Here is a 16,704-nt window from a genome sequence, read left to right on the forward strand (position 1 = left end):
ATTTGTTAATATACACCAATCAGGCATAACATTATGACAATATTCTGCAACACAATCCAAAAATGTTGGGACGGTAAAGCATTTACCACTTTGCAGTATTGCTATTTTTTCTCACTACACTTTTGTGCCATTGTGAGACAAATAATTTTGGGACAGTGATGAAGCATTTTAGGTGTTATTTTGTCCTGTTCTTTCTGCAAACATGTCTTAAGGTGCAACAGTACAAGTTTGTCATTGTTGCTCAAGTTGTTTATGAGAAAAATAAGAAAATCTCGCCTGATTGTCCAGGGTTCTAGATTCTCTTTTGTTCACACTCCTTTTGAGCTCACCCCACAGATTTTTATAGGATTTTGTTTAAAGGAATGAGACAGCAATGGCAGAAGTTTGTTTTTCTTTTCATTAAACCATTTTTTCTGGTAATCTGGCCATTTAATCTGCTCTGCTGCTGGAGGATCCAATGATGAACCTTCCTTTGAAGGAAAAACAGCCCCACAGCATCAGAGACCCTCCACCACATTTACAGTGGTGATCCTTCTTTTTATGCCAAACACACCTTGAGTGTTTGCTGTCAAAAAGCTTATTTCATTTCATTTCATTATTAAACATTGTTCCTGTCAAAGTCCCAGTAGCGTTTAACATGGTGTGCCAGTAATTATAAACCAGAGAAATGAAATGTTTACTATGGAAGCACTTCTGTAAGTCGCTCTGGATAAGAGCGTCTGCTAAATGCAGAAAATGTAAATGTAAATGTAAATAAAGGGGACTGTAAGTCTAATCTTAAATGTGCACCTCAGTATCAATACTGTTCTTAATATTACAAATATTGTGTAACTATCTAGTAAACATAGTGAAACCAAAGAAACCAGGTATGACACCTTTACTTTCCTCCTGTCATTCGTATTATAGACACACGTCCATCCCATCTATACTGCTGACAAACACAGACATAAAGGAATTGTATTTAATAGCGTGCATATCCAGGTATTAATAAAACAATGTAAACATGGTCTTAAGCTTAAAACTATATTAAAGCTAAATGGAATAAAACATGTGAGTCTAAAAGCTGCTTTTACAAGGTGAAGAAACCTAATTTCTGCGAAGAGGATAAAATTAAACTTCAATTGGTTAGATATTGCAAAATTTATATAATTTATGCACTATATGGAGACAGTATGTGTATACCTGACCATGAGCTCGCTGTTAGCTGTTGTTACTTTAGTATCCAGTTGTACCATATGAGTTAATTTCACTCAGTTTTAGTTTGATGAAGACAATGTTTTTGGGAATATTAATATTTCATCATGGGTTGATTAATTATTTCTACCCCCCTAATCCAGGGTCATTAATTCCACTGTCTATGGACAACACCATCTATTTAAAACAACAGGAAAATGTATGCATAATACATCTTAGCATTTGACATAAAAAAAAATATATATACAGTGTATCACAAAAGTGAGTACACCCCTCACATTTCTGCAAATATTTCATTATATCTTTTCATGGGACAACACTATAGACATGAAACTTGGATATAACTTAAAGTAGTCAGTGTACAACTTGTATAGCAGTGTAGATTTACTGTCTTCTGAAAATAACTCAACACACAGCCATTAATGTCTAAATAGCTGGCAACATAAGTGAGTACACCCCACAGTGAACATGTCCAAATTGTGCCCAAATGTGTCGTTGTCCCTCCCTGGTGTCATGTGTCAAGGTCCCAGGTGTAAATGGGGAGCAGGGCTGTTAAATTTGGTGTTTTGGGTACAATTCTCTCATACTGGCCACTGGATATTCAACATGGCACCTCATGGCAAAGAACTCTCTGAGGATGTGAGAAATAGAATTGTTGCTCTCCACAAAGATGGCCTGGGCTATAAGAAGATTGCTAACACCCTGAAACTGAGCTACAGCATGGTGGCCAAGGTCATACAGCGGTTTTCCAGGACAGGTTCCACTCGGAACAGGCTTCGCCAGGGTCGACCAAAGAAGTTGAGTCCACGTGTTCGGCGTCATATCCAGAGGTTGGCTTTAAAAAATAGGCACATGAGTGCTGCCAGCATTGCTGCAGAGGTTGAAGACGTGGGAGGTCAGCCTGTCAGTGCTCAGACCATACGCCGCACACTGCATCAACTCGGTCTGCATGTTCGTCATCCCAGAAGGAAGCTGACGCACAAGAAAGCCCGCAAACAGTTTGCTGAGGACAAGCAGTCCAAGAACATGGATTACTGGAATGCCCTGTGGTCTGACAAGACCAAGATAAACTTGTTTGGCTCAGATGGTGTCCAGCATGTGTGGCGGCGCCCTGGTGAGAAGTACCAAGACAACTGTATCTTGCCTACAGTCAAGCATGGTGGTGGTAGCATCATGGTCTTGGGCTGCATGAGTGTTGCTGGCACTGGGGAGCTGCAGTTCATTGAGGGAAACATGAATTCCAACATGTACTGTGACATTCTGAAACAGAGCATGATCCCCTCCCTTCGAAAACTGGGCCTCATGGCAGTTTTCCAACAGGATAACGACCCCAAACACAACCTCCAAGATGACAACTGCCTTGCTGAGGAAGCTGAAGGTAAAGGTGATGGACTAAACCCAATTGAGCACCTGTGGCGCATCCTCAAGTGGAAGGTGGAGGAGTTCAAGGTGTCTAACATCCACCAGCTCCGTGATGTCATCATGGAGGAGTGGAAGAGGATTCCAGTAGCAACCTGTGCAGCTCTGGTGAATTCCATGCCCAGGAGGGTTAAGGCAGTGCTGGATAATAATGGTGGTCACACAAAATATTGACACTTTGGGCACAATTTGGACATGTTCACTGTGGGGTGTACTCACTTATGTTGCCAGCCATTTAGACATTAATGGCTGTGTGTTGAGTTATTTTCAGAAGACAGTAAATCTACACTGCTATACAAGTTGTACACTGACTACTCTAAGTTATATCCAAGTTTTAGTTCTATAGTGTCGTCCCATGAAAAGATATAATAAAATATTTGCAGAAATGTGAGGGGTGTACTCACTTTTGTGATACACTGTATATCTTTGACACTATCAGATAGTGTTTTTTATTATTCTGACAGACACGTGAAGCCAGACAAACCTTTTACAAGCTAAGACTCATATGCTGTCACTGACACATGAGTTCACAGATGCTCAGGGCTGGCTGACTTCCATTCAGACAGCACGGCCAATTAGTCCACAGCTTCCATGTTAGCAAGGCTCGAACCCACAAACTTTGGATAATAGACCAAACACTGTTTGTTGCACCACTTGGGTGCAATCATTGTGCAGTACTAGTGAGGGTAAATATAGTTCTGTTCCTTACGGATAGGTTGACATGACATAATTCAATATCCAGAGGGGTGTAACACAATCCCAAAGCTGACATATTAGCAAGGAGGATGAAAAAGGAAATAATAATGACCGAAAGAGACAAATAAAATGTACTAATAACAAAATAGGGGATGAATTGAGTGTTAAGAGGGATAGAGGGATGGATCAGGCCCAGCTGTGCAATGAGCCTGAGGCTCACCGGCCCATAATTACGGTTGGATTAGGACGTCTCTATTCCCATTCTGCCTGCCAGATATTCTGTCCCAGATTAAAGCCCAGCTGCAGCAGCACTGAACAATGCAAGTGAGTCAATAGCTCAGTGGCCTCACAGAGTGCTGCCCACCGACCTCTTTAATATAAACACTCACATACACCGATCAACCTGAACATTAAAACCACCTCCTTGTTTCTACACTCATTGTCCATTTTATCAGCTTCACTTACTATATAGAAGCACTTTGTAGTTCTACAATTACTGACTGTAATCTATCTGTTTCTCTGCATGCTTTGTTAGCCCCCTTTTTATGCTGTTCTTCAATGGTCAGGACCCTCCCAGAGTATTATTTGGGTGGTGGATCATTCTCAGCACTGCAGTGACACTGACATGGTGGTGGTGTGTTAGTGTGTGTTGTGCTGGTATGAGTGGATCAGACACAGCAGCGCTGATGGAGTTTTTAAACACCTCACTGTCACTGCTGGACTGAGAATAGTCCACCAACCAAAAACATCCAGCCAACAGCGCCCCGTGGGCAGCATCCGGTGACCACTGATGAAGATCTCAAAGATGACCAACTCAAACAGCAGCAATAGATGAGTGATCGTCTTTGACTTTACGTCTGCAAGGTGGACCAGCTAGGTAGGAGTGTCTAATAGAGTGGACAGTGAGTGGACACGGTATTTAAAAACTCCAGCAGTGCTGCTGTGTCTGATCCACTCATACAAGCACAACACACACTAACACACCACCACCATGTCAGTGTCACTGCAGTGCTGAGAATCATCCACCACCTAAATAATACCTGCTCTGTAGTGGTCCTGACCATTGAAGAACAGGGTGAAAGCAGGCTACAAAGGAATGTAGAGAAATAGATGGACTACAGTCAGTAATTGTAGAACTACAAAGTGCTTCTATATTGTAAGTGGAGCTGATAAATTGGACAGTGAGTGTAGAAACATAGAGGTGGTTTTAATGTTATGGCTGATCAGTGTATATCAGTTTAATTTGAATGAATTATTTATGAAACTTAATAGAAAAAAAAAAAACACCGATTTTTTTATGTTGTTTTATTGCTTGTTGGACACACACACTTACTAGAATTATCACATTCACAATTCCAATGTTAGAAAATCAATCTGATGCAAATCAATTACTGCCCCACAGAGCACAACGTTAAGTAAAATGATTTTGCAACACAATTCTAACTTGATGTCTTGTTTTAATCCTCTGAATCTGTAGCAGACAATGTAATAGGTTTTCTAACATGACCCGTCTGCGTGGCCCCAGATGGCACAGTTTACATTACATCTGTCCTGACGTGGGAGGTGCTGGTTCTGATTCACTGCTGGCAACCCTTCTTCAAGTTCTTCAACCCCCAACCATCCAGAATTCCCTACCAACCCCCACCTCAGACGGACGACTTCAGCACCTCGATGAGCTTCACGGCCGACTCGACGCAGCCATCGAAATTGGAGTGAGTGAAGCTGTCGCCCCCACACACGAGCAGAGGCTTGGAGAGCAGTGTCATCTGCCCCGGGCAGTCAGCCACCGATCTTGTCACCTAACAACACAATCGAATGCACACGGCATTAGTGCTGCACCAGCAATCTGGCATCCAATAGCTGATGCAACCTCCACCTTGTGCTGCTATTGATCACAACTGTGCAACACTGTCCCACATACAGCGGGTCTACATGGAGCCTGGAAAGTCTTGTTTTCCTCAGCTGACTCATATGTAAAAATACTGTACACACAGTAAGTGTATATTTGTAAAAAGAAAAACGTCACTTTAATTGGTTCACAATTACAGTGCTGTAAAAAGTAATAGCTCTCTTTCGAGTGCCTGTTTTACTGCACATCTGTCTCACTGGCTCAGTTTAGATCATTAAACAAAACATGATATTACACCAAGAGGACTGTAGAAAAAAAAAACATTTTATACAACATAACTGTGTGTATTTATGGAACAAAATTATTCAAAAACCTAAATCACCCTTGTGAAAACAGAAGTGCCCTAAAAACTTCATAACTGGTGGCACCACATTACTTCAACAAAACGCTAGGTTTACAAGCATGAATTGTTTACACTACACCGATCAGGCATAACATTAAAACCACCTCCTTGTTTCTACACTCACTGTCCAATTTATCAGCCTCACTTATCATACAGAAGCACTTTGTAGTTCTACAATTACTGACTGTAGTCCATCTGTTTCTCTGCATGCGTTGTTAGCCTGCTTTCACCCTGTTCTTCAATGGTCAGGACCCCCACAGGACCACCACAGAGCAGGTATTATTTGGGTGGTGGATCATTCTCAGCACTGCAGTGACACTGACATGGTGGTGGTGTGTTAGTGTGTGTTGTGCTGGTATGAGTGGATCAGACACAGCAGCGCTGCTGGAGTTTTTAAACACCTCACTGTCACTGCTGGACTGAGAATAGTCCACCAACCAAAAATATCCAGCCAACAGCACTCGTGGGCAGCGTCCTGTAACCACTGCTGAAGGTCTAGAAGATGACCAACTCAAACAGCAGCAATAGATGAACAATTGTCTCTGACTTTAAATCTACAAGGTGGACCAATTAGGTAGGAGTGTCTAGATAGATAGATATATACTTTATTGATCCCGAAGGAAATTAAGGAAAATAGAGTGGACAGTGAGAGGACACGGGTATTAAAAAACTCCAGCAACGCTGCTGTGTCTGATCCACTCATACCAGCACAACACACACTAACACACCACCACCATGTCAGTGTCACTGCAGTGCTGAGAATCATCCACCACCTAAATAATACCTGCTCTGTGGTGGTCCTGTGGGGGTCCTGACCATTGAAGAACAGAGTAAAAGCAGGTTAAAAAGTATGTAAAGAAACAGATGGACTACAGTCAGTAATTGTAGAACTACAAAGTGCTTCTATATGGTAAGTGGAGCTGATAAAATGGACAGTGAGTGTAGAAACAAGGAGGTGGTTTTAATGTTATGGCTGATTGGTGTATATCATCTGTATTAATAGAATAGAATAGAATAGAATAGAACACCTTTATTTGTCATATACACATATACAGATGTACAGTACAATGAAATTCTCTCTTCGCATATCCTAGCTTGTTTTTGGAAGCTGGGGTCAGAGCACAGAGTCAGCCATTGTATGGCCCCCCTGGAGCAGAGAGGGTTAAGGGCCTTGCGCAAGGGCCCAACAGTGGCTGCATGGTAAAGCCGGGATTCAAACTCTTAACCTTTTAGTTGGTAGCCCAAAGCTCTACCCACTAGGCTACCACTGTCCAATCAATCAATTAGCAACATTTGAACTGTTTTTAATTTTGTCACTTATTTAGATACCTGATGTTGAACCTGCTTCTGTGTTCAGCTGTACGCCTGCTAATTTATGTAATTATCAAATTATCCAGTATTGTGGCAGCAGGGTAATACATAACATCATACAGGCATACACTGATTACCCAAAACATTAAGGCAGAAATAAGCATGGCAATGCCTGTTTTATAACAGTTGTGCTGATTATAACAAATGTCATGGTCAGGGATAAATTAAATGCTGTGCTGGTGGTAGTTAGTCCTGGTACACGTGTTGAATGCAGCAGATATGATCAGCATAAAAACCTGACTGACTTTAACAAGGGTTAGTTTATTATGGCCAGATGACAAGGCCGAATGACCAACTTAAAGGCTTCTGTGTATTTACTGTACAGATCATTTTAATAATTGGTGAACTTTTCTGTGTTTGGGGCCGGACAGTCACAGGTCAGTCAAAGTGCCCATACTAACCCCTGTCCACCATCAAAAGCACCTACAATGGAAAACGTCCACACTGGTTCCAGCAGACAGGACGTCTACAGGGATTCAAATAATGAAAATAATTTCACTGACTTTGGTGTTCAAAAAGCTTTTTAGATGCAAAACAAACCTCAAGGCAGATGGTCTACAACAGCAGAAGATCATATCAGGTTTCACTCCTGTCAGCCAGCTAGATGGAATCTGAGGCTACAGCAGAACACGCTCACAAAATAATAAAGACTAAAACTTTATCTGGGACAATTACTGCACCGAATCTTGTTTTTTTGCTGCTATATTAAGAGTAGAGTCTACATGTGGTGTAAGCAGAATGAATCCATGGACTCTTGACTTGAGTAACTGGTAACTAAACTAACTACCAGGGCCATTTTTATAGTACTTGTTGTACTGTGGCACATACAGAACCTCTACTTGCCAATCAGTCGTAGGGGCACAACTGTGCATCTGGTAAAAACCTTTAAAATCCTAAATAGAAATAGAATTATAAATACTAGGAGTGATTTAATACTAAAGTTGGCATTACACTGTCAGGATGAGAAATGAAAAACAAATATACATTAAAGATTTTATCTTATCAATTACATACAAGATTTTCACACTTTTATATTTTGGTAGGAAGTGGTGAGGGTGGGAGTAGTAGTAATTGGTCGTGTCTGGGAGACTGAGAGATGCTTATAGTCCGGATTTAGCACCATCTGATTTACACCTTTTTGGACGCTCAGAGAAGCTTTATGGGGAAGAAGTGGTGCAGAATCTGAGGCTACAGTGGAACACGCTCACAAAATAATAAAGACTAGAAAACTTAGTCTGGAACAATTATCTCACTGAATCTTGTTTTTTTTTCGCTGCAATATGCTAAGAGTAGAGTCTAAATGCTCTGTAAGCAGTATGAATTCATGGACTCAACCTGCCTAATGTCAACAGTTCTAGGCTTGTGGTAAAATCATAATAGAGTAAATGATAGAATGTTTTGTTGGTGCACTTTAGATCCCCAAATACCAAACAAGTATTATTTAAATGCTACAGCCTACCTAAGACCTGACCTTTATGGTTGCTGACATTTATGGCCACAAGTTACTATCTTCTAATGAGTACTCTCAGCATGATTACGCACCATGTCCTATTAAACTGGTTCCATAAACACAACTATAGGTTAAGTATACTTCAGTCTCCTCCCTAATCACCAGATCCAATAGAGCATTTTTGGGATGTGGTAGACTAAGAAATTACAGCATGACTGTGCAGCCAGAAAATATGCAGCAATTACATGATGCCATTATGGACCAACATGTTTTAATAACCTGTAAAAACACAAAGAATTAAGAAGAGGGCAGTCCAGTATGGTGCCTATCACTACTCTGGAACGTTGCATCTTTATATTTATTACATCAATATAATGTACTATTATTATTGTATTGCAATAACACACGTTTTAACAGGAGACATCAGTGAATTTACAAAAGAATAGATGAACTACATTGAGTAACTGGTAACTAAACTAACTACCAGGGCCATTTTTATAGTACTTGTTGTACTGCGGCACATACAGAACCTCTACTTGACAATCAGTCGTAGGGGCACAACTGTGAATCTGGTAAAAACCTTTTAAATCCTAAATAGAAATAGAATTATAAATACTAGGAGTGATTTAATACTAAAGTTGGCATTACACTGTCAGGATGAGAAATGAAAAACAAATATACATTAAAGATTTTATCTCATCAATTACATACAAGGTTTTCACACTTTTATATTTTGGTAGGAAGTGGTGAGGGTTGGAGGAGTAGTAATTGGTCGTGTCTGGGAGACTGAGAGATGCTTATAGTCCGGATTTAGCGCCATCTAATTTACACCTTTTTGGACGCTCAAAGAAGCTTTAAGGGGAAGAAGATTTTCATGTGATGATGTGAAAGCAGCGGCGCATCAGTGGCTACGTGCTCAACCAAAAACATTATTTACTGATGGCATTAAAAAGTTGGTACAGCATGGGAAAAATGCATGTGAAGGTGATGATGTAGAAAAGTGATGGAGTTTGTTCTTGAAATTCTTAATAAATAGAGTTACAAAAAGTGTGGAAACCTTTTGAAGAACCCTCATACATTATTTTGTGTGTGTGAACACCACCAGTTGCTTAAACTGCATCCACATTTATTTCTTTGACATACACATGATAAACTGAAATGTGACAGAATTATCTGATTGGTTATCTTCTGCAGTACTTAGTTTAATATGACCTTGTCTATGTGATAATGGTGGCTAGCCAAAACATTTACACCGATCAGCAGTAACATTAAAACCACCTCCTTGTTTCTACACACATTGTCCATTTTATCGGCTTCACTGACCATATAGGAGCACTTTGCAGTTCTACAATTACTGACTGTAGTCCATCTGCTTCTCTGCATGCTTTGTTAGCCTCCTTTCATGCTGTTCTTCAATGGTCAGGACTCTCTCAGTACCACGACAGAATAGGTATTTTCGGGGTGGTAAATCATTCTCAGCACTGCAGTGACACTGACATGGTGGTGTGTGTTAGTGTGTGTTGTGCTGGTATGAGTGGATCAGACACAGCAGCGCTGATGGAGTTTTTAAACACCTCACTGTCACTGCTGGACTGAGAATAGTCCACCAATCAAAAATATCTAGCCAACAGCACCCCGTGGGCAGCGTCCTGTGACCACTGATGAAGGTCTAGAAGATGACCAACTCAAACAGCAGCAATAGATGAGCGATCGTCTCTGACTTTACGTCTACAAGGTGGACCAACTAGGTAGGAGTGTCTAATAGAGTGGACAGTGAGTGGACACGGTATTTAAAATCTCCAGCAGCGCTGCTGTTTCTGATCCACTCATAGCAGCACAACACACACTAACACACCACCACCATGTCAGTGTCACTGCAGTGCTGAGAATGATCCACCACCTAAATAATACCTGATCTGTAGTGGTCCTGACCATTGAAGAACAGGGTGAAAGCAGGCTAAAATGTATGCAGAGAAACAGATGGACTACAGTCAGTAATTGTAGAACTACAAAGTGCTTCTTTACAGTAAGTTGAGCTGATAAAATGGATTTGAATAGAAAGCGTTTGCGGCTCAAGAGTTGGAAAGATGCTGGGTGATTATGGGAAATGTAGTGCTTGTTGTGAATTCTTAGCTTAGCTTTCTGTTTTACTCTGGATTGCTGAGCAGAACTACACGACATGCCACGTGAATTCACAACAAGCACTACATTTCCCATAATCACCCAGAGTAAGCTTTCTTTTTCTGTTCTGAGTGAAGAGTGACTGACAAGTTTAAAGGCTTATTTATGTTCATCCATCTGATTTCAGTGTAGAGAAGCGACTCTTTCAGTCATGGTTTTAGCACGTCTGGCAGCCGGGTAGGTCTGGGCCAGATATCAACTGCCTGATTGCATGTCTGACCCTGGAGGCCCACTAATGACAGATGGCACACTGCCTCGTAGGCACCTGGGCGGTTCTGACTCATGCTTCTATTCAGACGAGCTCTGGATGCACTTGATCTAAATTATCCATTAATTTGAGGTTGAAGGAATGACCCATCCTGTAAATAAACTCCTGAAGTCTTTTAATGAATAGTCACACGATGAAAGCAACAGCGTCAATGCCTCAGCTTGTCTACTGAACTTACAACAACGCTAGACAAACATCTGAGGTCAACTGATGGTTCTGTGATTCATTGGATTTGTGAGTGTGTTGGAATGACCTGGCACCCTGTTCAGGACAAATTCCTGCCTTGCGTGAGAGACTAGATCTGTTTTTTTATGCACACTGTGTTCATCTTCCTCTAGTTTTGTTAGTGGGCATTTTTTGATCATACTGATGCCTTTAAGTTATTGGTTGGAGCACTAATCACCTCCCAGGAATTATAGTGTTTATAGTGTTTAAAAATCAGAGAGAGTTAAGGGCCTCGCTTAAGGACCCAACAGTGGCTGCATAGCAGAGACTGGATTTGAACTAACAATCCTCCGACTGACAGCCCAAAGCTCTACCCACTAGGCTACTAGTATCCCAACTACACACACATCGTCTGGTCACTGGGGGTGCAACATACACCGATCAGCCATAACATTAAAACCACCTCCTTGTTTCTACACTCACTGTCCATTTTATCAGCTCCACTTACCATATAGAAGCACTTTGTAGTTCTACAATTACTAGTAGTCCATCTGTTTCTCTTCATGCTTTGTTAGCCTGCTTTCATCCTGTTCTTCACTGGTCAGGACCCCCACAGAGCAGGTATTATTTAGGTGGTGGATGATTCTCAGCACTGCAGTGACACTGACATGGTGGTGGTGTGTTAGTGTGTGTTGCGCTGCTGTGAGTGGATCAGACACAGCAGTGCTGCTGGAGTTTTTAAAAACCGTGTCCACTCACTGTCCACTCTATTAGACACTCCTACCTAGTTGGTCCACCTTGTAGATGTAGTCAGAGACGATCGCTCATCTATTGCTGCTGTTTGAGTTGGTCATCTTCTAGACCTTCATCAGTGGTCACGGGACGCTGCCCACAGGGCGCTGTGGGCTGGATATTTTTGGTTGGTGGACTATTCTCAGTCCAGCAGTGACTGTGAGGTGTTTAAAAACTCCAGCAGCATTGCTGTGTCTGATCCACTCATAGCAGCACAACACACACTAACACACCACCACCATGTCAGTGTCACTGCAGTGCTGAGGATGATCCACCACCCAAATAATACCTGACCATTGAAGAACAGCATGAAAGGGGGCTAACAACGCATGCAGAGAAACAGATGGACTACAGTCAGTAATTGTAGAAATACAAAATGCTTCTATATGGTAAGTGGAGCTGATAAAATGGACAGTGAGTGTGGAAACAAAGAGGTGGTCATAATGTTATGCCTAATCGGTGTATAGCCTATAGTTAGTAAGTATGGTAGGAGGAGCTTATAAAATAATCAGTTGATGTTTATACCAGATACCTACAGTAATAAAGTGCTCGGTGTATGTATACTATGTAAGGTATGAATAGGTCATGAGCACTTCTAAGACATAAGACTTAGTTTGGGTCAGGGGATTTGTTTAAATGTGAATTAGGTCATAAATAAATTGTGTTTAGGGTTTAGTTCGGCTTACTTATTTGGTTAGGGATGATGCACAGAATACATGAATCTCAGAAGAGATGCTTTACACCAAAGTTTGCAAACAAGCTCATTTCTATCTGCAGTCCCGGGCTGAGGTTTGGTGTAGAAGTAATGGACTTGTTTGAAAAAAAGCAAACAAAGCAAGTTTGCATGGTACATTTACCAGCAAGTCTTGCTAGACTTTATTTTAATGCCCAAAAGTTTAAATGTCATAGTCTGGTGTTGGTTGCAGTCAAATCCTCTTAATGAAAGTTAATATCAGTAGAAATTGAATGGAATGGTTTTGCAGAATGAGAACAAACTGCCAGAATAATTTGGACGCACAATTTATTAGAAAAGATGAGCTATACTATAACATACACAGGCTTGTATGTCAGCTGTGATATAACTTTACCTTTATAAAATAAAATACGCCGTTCTGCCTGGAAGCCGTGGATGACTCTTCAGAGCGGATGACCTGCCTCCCTCTCCCTGCTGTACTTTGTTGTATATGTGAAGTACGCACTTCAATAGCAGCCCTTATGTTATGGGTGCCTTGGGATAAAGAAAAACAGTTCAAAAGCTGTTTTATCCTGTAAATCCTGAGCCTGCATGATGCAGATTTTTAAAGCAAATTCTGTTTGTTCTGTTTGTTCAATTTTTAGAATTTCTTTCACACTTCAATGGCTTCCGTGTTTAACTGGTAAAGTAAAACGGTTAAATAAAATATTTAGCATGTTAATGAGAGCTGAGAAACGGTGCACAGTCAATTCCAGAGGCTTTCGTTGGCTCCAGAACTTCTCCAAACAGAACTGATAAACATCGAGGTAAAGCGCACTAAAGCCAAGGAAATAGTATCCATTTCCTGGGGCTTTTAATAGGCATAACTTATGCCCCCCCCCCCCCCCCCCCCCCCCCCCCCACACACACACACACACACACACACTCTTGTATCTTTAAACTGTAATTTTTATGTAAATCAAATGATGAATGTTCTGGTTGAAACTCGGCCAAGAACAAACTGTTTGGTTTACTCTAGCAGTAAGTTGATATTAGCAGAGCTGTCCTCCTCCACCTCCTCAAACGTTCACTCCACAAAGCTCGAGAATTTTGTAGAACGAAGAGAGAAGTGGCTATAAAAAAATGCAAAGCAGCCCCCAGGACTCTACATCCAACCAGGAGGGTTATTTCATAGTCCAAACTGTGCAGTAAAATCATGATTTAATATGCTTAAATATAATAAAACATATACTATTAAAGCAGCTTTTTTTAATGTTGGTTTTAAAGGCTAGAAAACCTGCAGTAAATTAGCTGTCCAATAAACTCCCAGACTTTTTGCTATATAGTTTATGTTAAAAAAGGCAAATTTAAATCTGTCAGCTCAAGGAGAGGATCTACTCACCTGCCAGTCACATTAAACTGTAAGTGAATGCATGTATGTTTGGGTGTGACTTTAAAATGAATGATCTAGGTTGAGTTTTAAGACTGTACATGGGTCATTCCTGGGATTGGGTGCCTTTTGGACCTTAAAACTTTTTGAAAATGAAACACTGTTTTAATTTGTTTTTTATGTTTTATTATGAAAAGGACATGTTATACTTTGCCAAACTAATATTGGTCAAGCTAAATTGAACATGCACCTCATATACACTGTGACGTCCACCCTGTTATGTATTAGGTTATAACAAGGTGGACCATAACAGGGTGGACATTCTGACATAAAATTAGCCATTAGCTAGCGAGTGAGCAAAACCATGCTAGCATAAAAGTTAAATCAGACAAAGAATTCTCTGCTTTTTAGTATGATTATTTTTAAAATGATCAAATCGCGTTGCTTTTTCTCATATATCCCATAACAGGGTGGACATGTTATGGTTGACCATATAAGATAGGAGATATGATAAAATGTGGAAAAAACAACATTAAAATGAGGAGTTAGCCACTCATCTTCCACTGTTGTTTTCCCTCCAAAAAGATCATGTGAAAGCCAGGAAATGATGCCAGTACGTAAAACAGCTCTTCATACAGTAGTAAGAAATAACAGGGTGGACAGCAACTTGAGGGACGTGTGAAAAACCCTCATAATCAGCAATAAAATCAAACTCATAAAGAAAAATTATCCAACGTTTAGAGGGACTTAAGCAAACCTTTTAAACAGTATTGAAAGACTGAGATATTTTCATGATTAAACCTCATATATCCATCACTAAATCAGAACGTACAGCACTGGGGACATGATGGGAAAACCTCTGCTATCTAAGAGATAAAAACAGTATGTACACAGTAATTTTTTTTTGGGAGGGGGGGGGGGGTAGAAAATATTGTGTTTAGTATTTGAAAGTGTTAATTGTTTCAGTAAGATGTTTAGAATTTGTATTGTTTAAAATTCCCTTAATAAATACAATGATCAGTACTGGGGACACAAAAGGCACCAAATTGTAGGAATGACCCAAATATAAAAACTCATGTAAAAATACACCTAATTCTTGCTCCTGTTTAACAGTTTATTTTAGTTCATTTTCATTACCCAGTTTATAGTGGTCAGGGCTCCACCGAGAAACAGTGGGTGCAAGGCAAGAACACTAATCCATTGCAGGAATTTGGCCATCTCCCCCACTGGCCAGTAGCACTGCTGAGATTTGTACCCTGATTTTAGCAGTGGTGGATTAGTTTAACAGACCCAAGCCTGTTCAACACTAAAATTATTATTCTTTATCCATGACAATGTCTGACAAGTTTACTTTTTGAATAGAATTCTACATCACAGTGACATTCTATGGAATTTAATGCTTTTAACTTAGTAGACATGAAGTGGAACAGACAGATCAGACAGGACAGGAGTGCCTAACATGATCTGCAGTCAGGTAATAAGCAAAGCTGGGGTCCATGATCACAATACAACAACAGTCACATTTTTTTTTTTTTTTTTTTTTTAAATATTTTGTTTATGCATTTTCTCCCCTTTCTCTCCCGACTTTTTAGCGCGTCCAATTGCCTCATGCTTCCTCTCCACTAATGCCTATCACGGCTCTGATTGAGGAGAACGAAGCTAACCCACGCCCTCTCCGACACGTGGACAGCAGCCGTATGCATCTTGTCACCTACATTAGACAAAATCAACTGCAGATCAGCTCTGTGTACAGAGAGACACACCCTGATCTGTACTCATTCCACGCCTCTGTGCAGGCGCCATCAATCAGCCAGCAGAGGTTGTGGTTGCGTCTTAACCTTTCAATAGTTGCTCATGTGGGTGCTCAGCCCAGCCGGTAGGCAGAGCTGAGACTCGATACGATGTATTCGAGAGCCCAGCTCTAGTGTGCTAGTGTGTGCTTTTATCGCTGCGCCACCTGAGCAGCTTAAACTCAAGAGGTTTTTAACTCTTTAATGGTCACAACAGGAAAATAATGTTAAAAAAATTATTTCTTTGCATTTCCTAGTTTCTTGGGGCTATACTAACAACAAACAATTCATATATTTTTTACTAGTGCACACAGTACGTCAACCAAGGAGTAGAAACAGCCCAAACAAGATTATTTAAATCCAGCTTATTTTTACCCATGAATTTAGACTCAAAGTAAACTCGACCAAATGGTTAAGCAGATCATTAAAGAGTTAAGAACAAGAACTGAAAGACGTACTATAAATGAGCATTATGAACCGGATAGAAACACAGTAAACAAGAACAGATCACAAACATGGGGCGGAGACAGGGCATCCAAAACTGCCATGAACACCAAACATGATACACATGGATAACGGTGCTGGAGAGGAGAACAAGCAATAGAACAGAGTGCCTTTGTGTGTCATATATACATATACAGATGTAAAAGGACAACGACTTTCTTTCTTTGTGTATCCGAGCTTGTTTGGAAGCTGGGGTCGAAATGCAGGGTCAGCCATCGTACGGCGCGCCTGGTGCAGAGAGCGTTAAGGGCCTTGCTCAAGGGCCCAACAGTGGCTGCATGGCAAAGCTGGGATTCGAACTCTCAACCTTTAAGTTGATGGCACAAAGCTCTACGCACTAGGCTACCACAGTTCCAAATAATGAAGGTTACAGTCGAACTATTTTGTCCCGTGTCATTTAGTTCCATGAAAAACATTGTGAGTTTGGTTTAATGTGGAAAAACAGCCCAGAGTCCAACATATGAGATGAACTAGAATGCTTTATCACAGACATTAGTACCAGAAAGCTTTGGAGACTGAATGAAATCAAATATTCATTTACTGCAAAGCTCTTCCAGAA

At 40.7% G+C, this 16,704-nt stretch overlaps 1 protein-coding gene across 3 annotated transcripts in view; it reads right to left on the bottom strand.

The window, feature by feature from the left end:
• Window positions 1-4,614: 4,614 nt before the first annotated feature.
• The window catches only part of rnls (renalase, FAD-dependent amine oxidase), an 89,274-nt gene continuing 77,184 nt past the window's right edge, over window positions 4,615-16,704 (bottom strand). For 2 of the 3 annotated variants that reach the window (XM_063003187.1, XM_063003188.1), the window contains one exon: window positions 4,615-5,108. In XM_063003187.1, the coding sequence (XP_062859257.1) occupies window positions 4,956-5,108 (153 nt within the window). In that variant the 3' untranslated portion in view covers window positions 4,615-4,955. Of the gene's footprint in view, window positions 5,109-12,876; window positions 13,017-16,704 lie in introns of all 3 variants that reach the window. The other variant, XR_010013850.1, reaches the window with a different exon arrangement.

Source organism: Trichomycterus rosablanca, chromosome 10, assembly GCF_030014385.1.
Source record: "Trichomycterus rosablanca isolate fTriRos1 chromosome 10, fTriRos1.hap1, whole genome shotgun sequence".
Taxonomy (NCBI): Eukaryota; Metazoa; Chordata; class Actinopteri; order Siluriformes; family Trichomycteridae; genus Trichomycterus; species Trichomycterus rosablanca.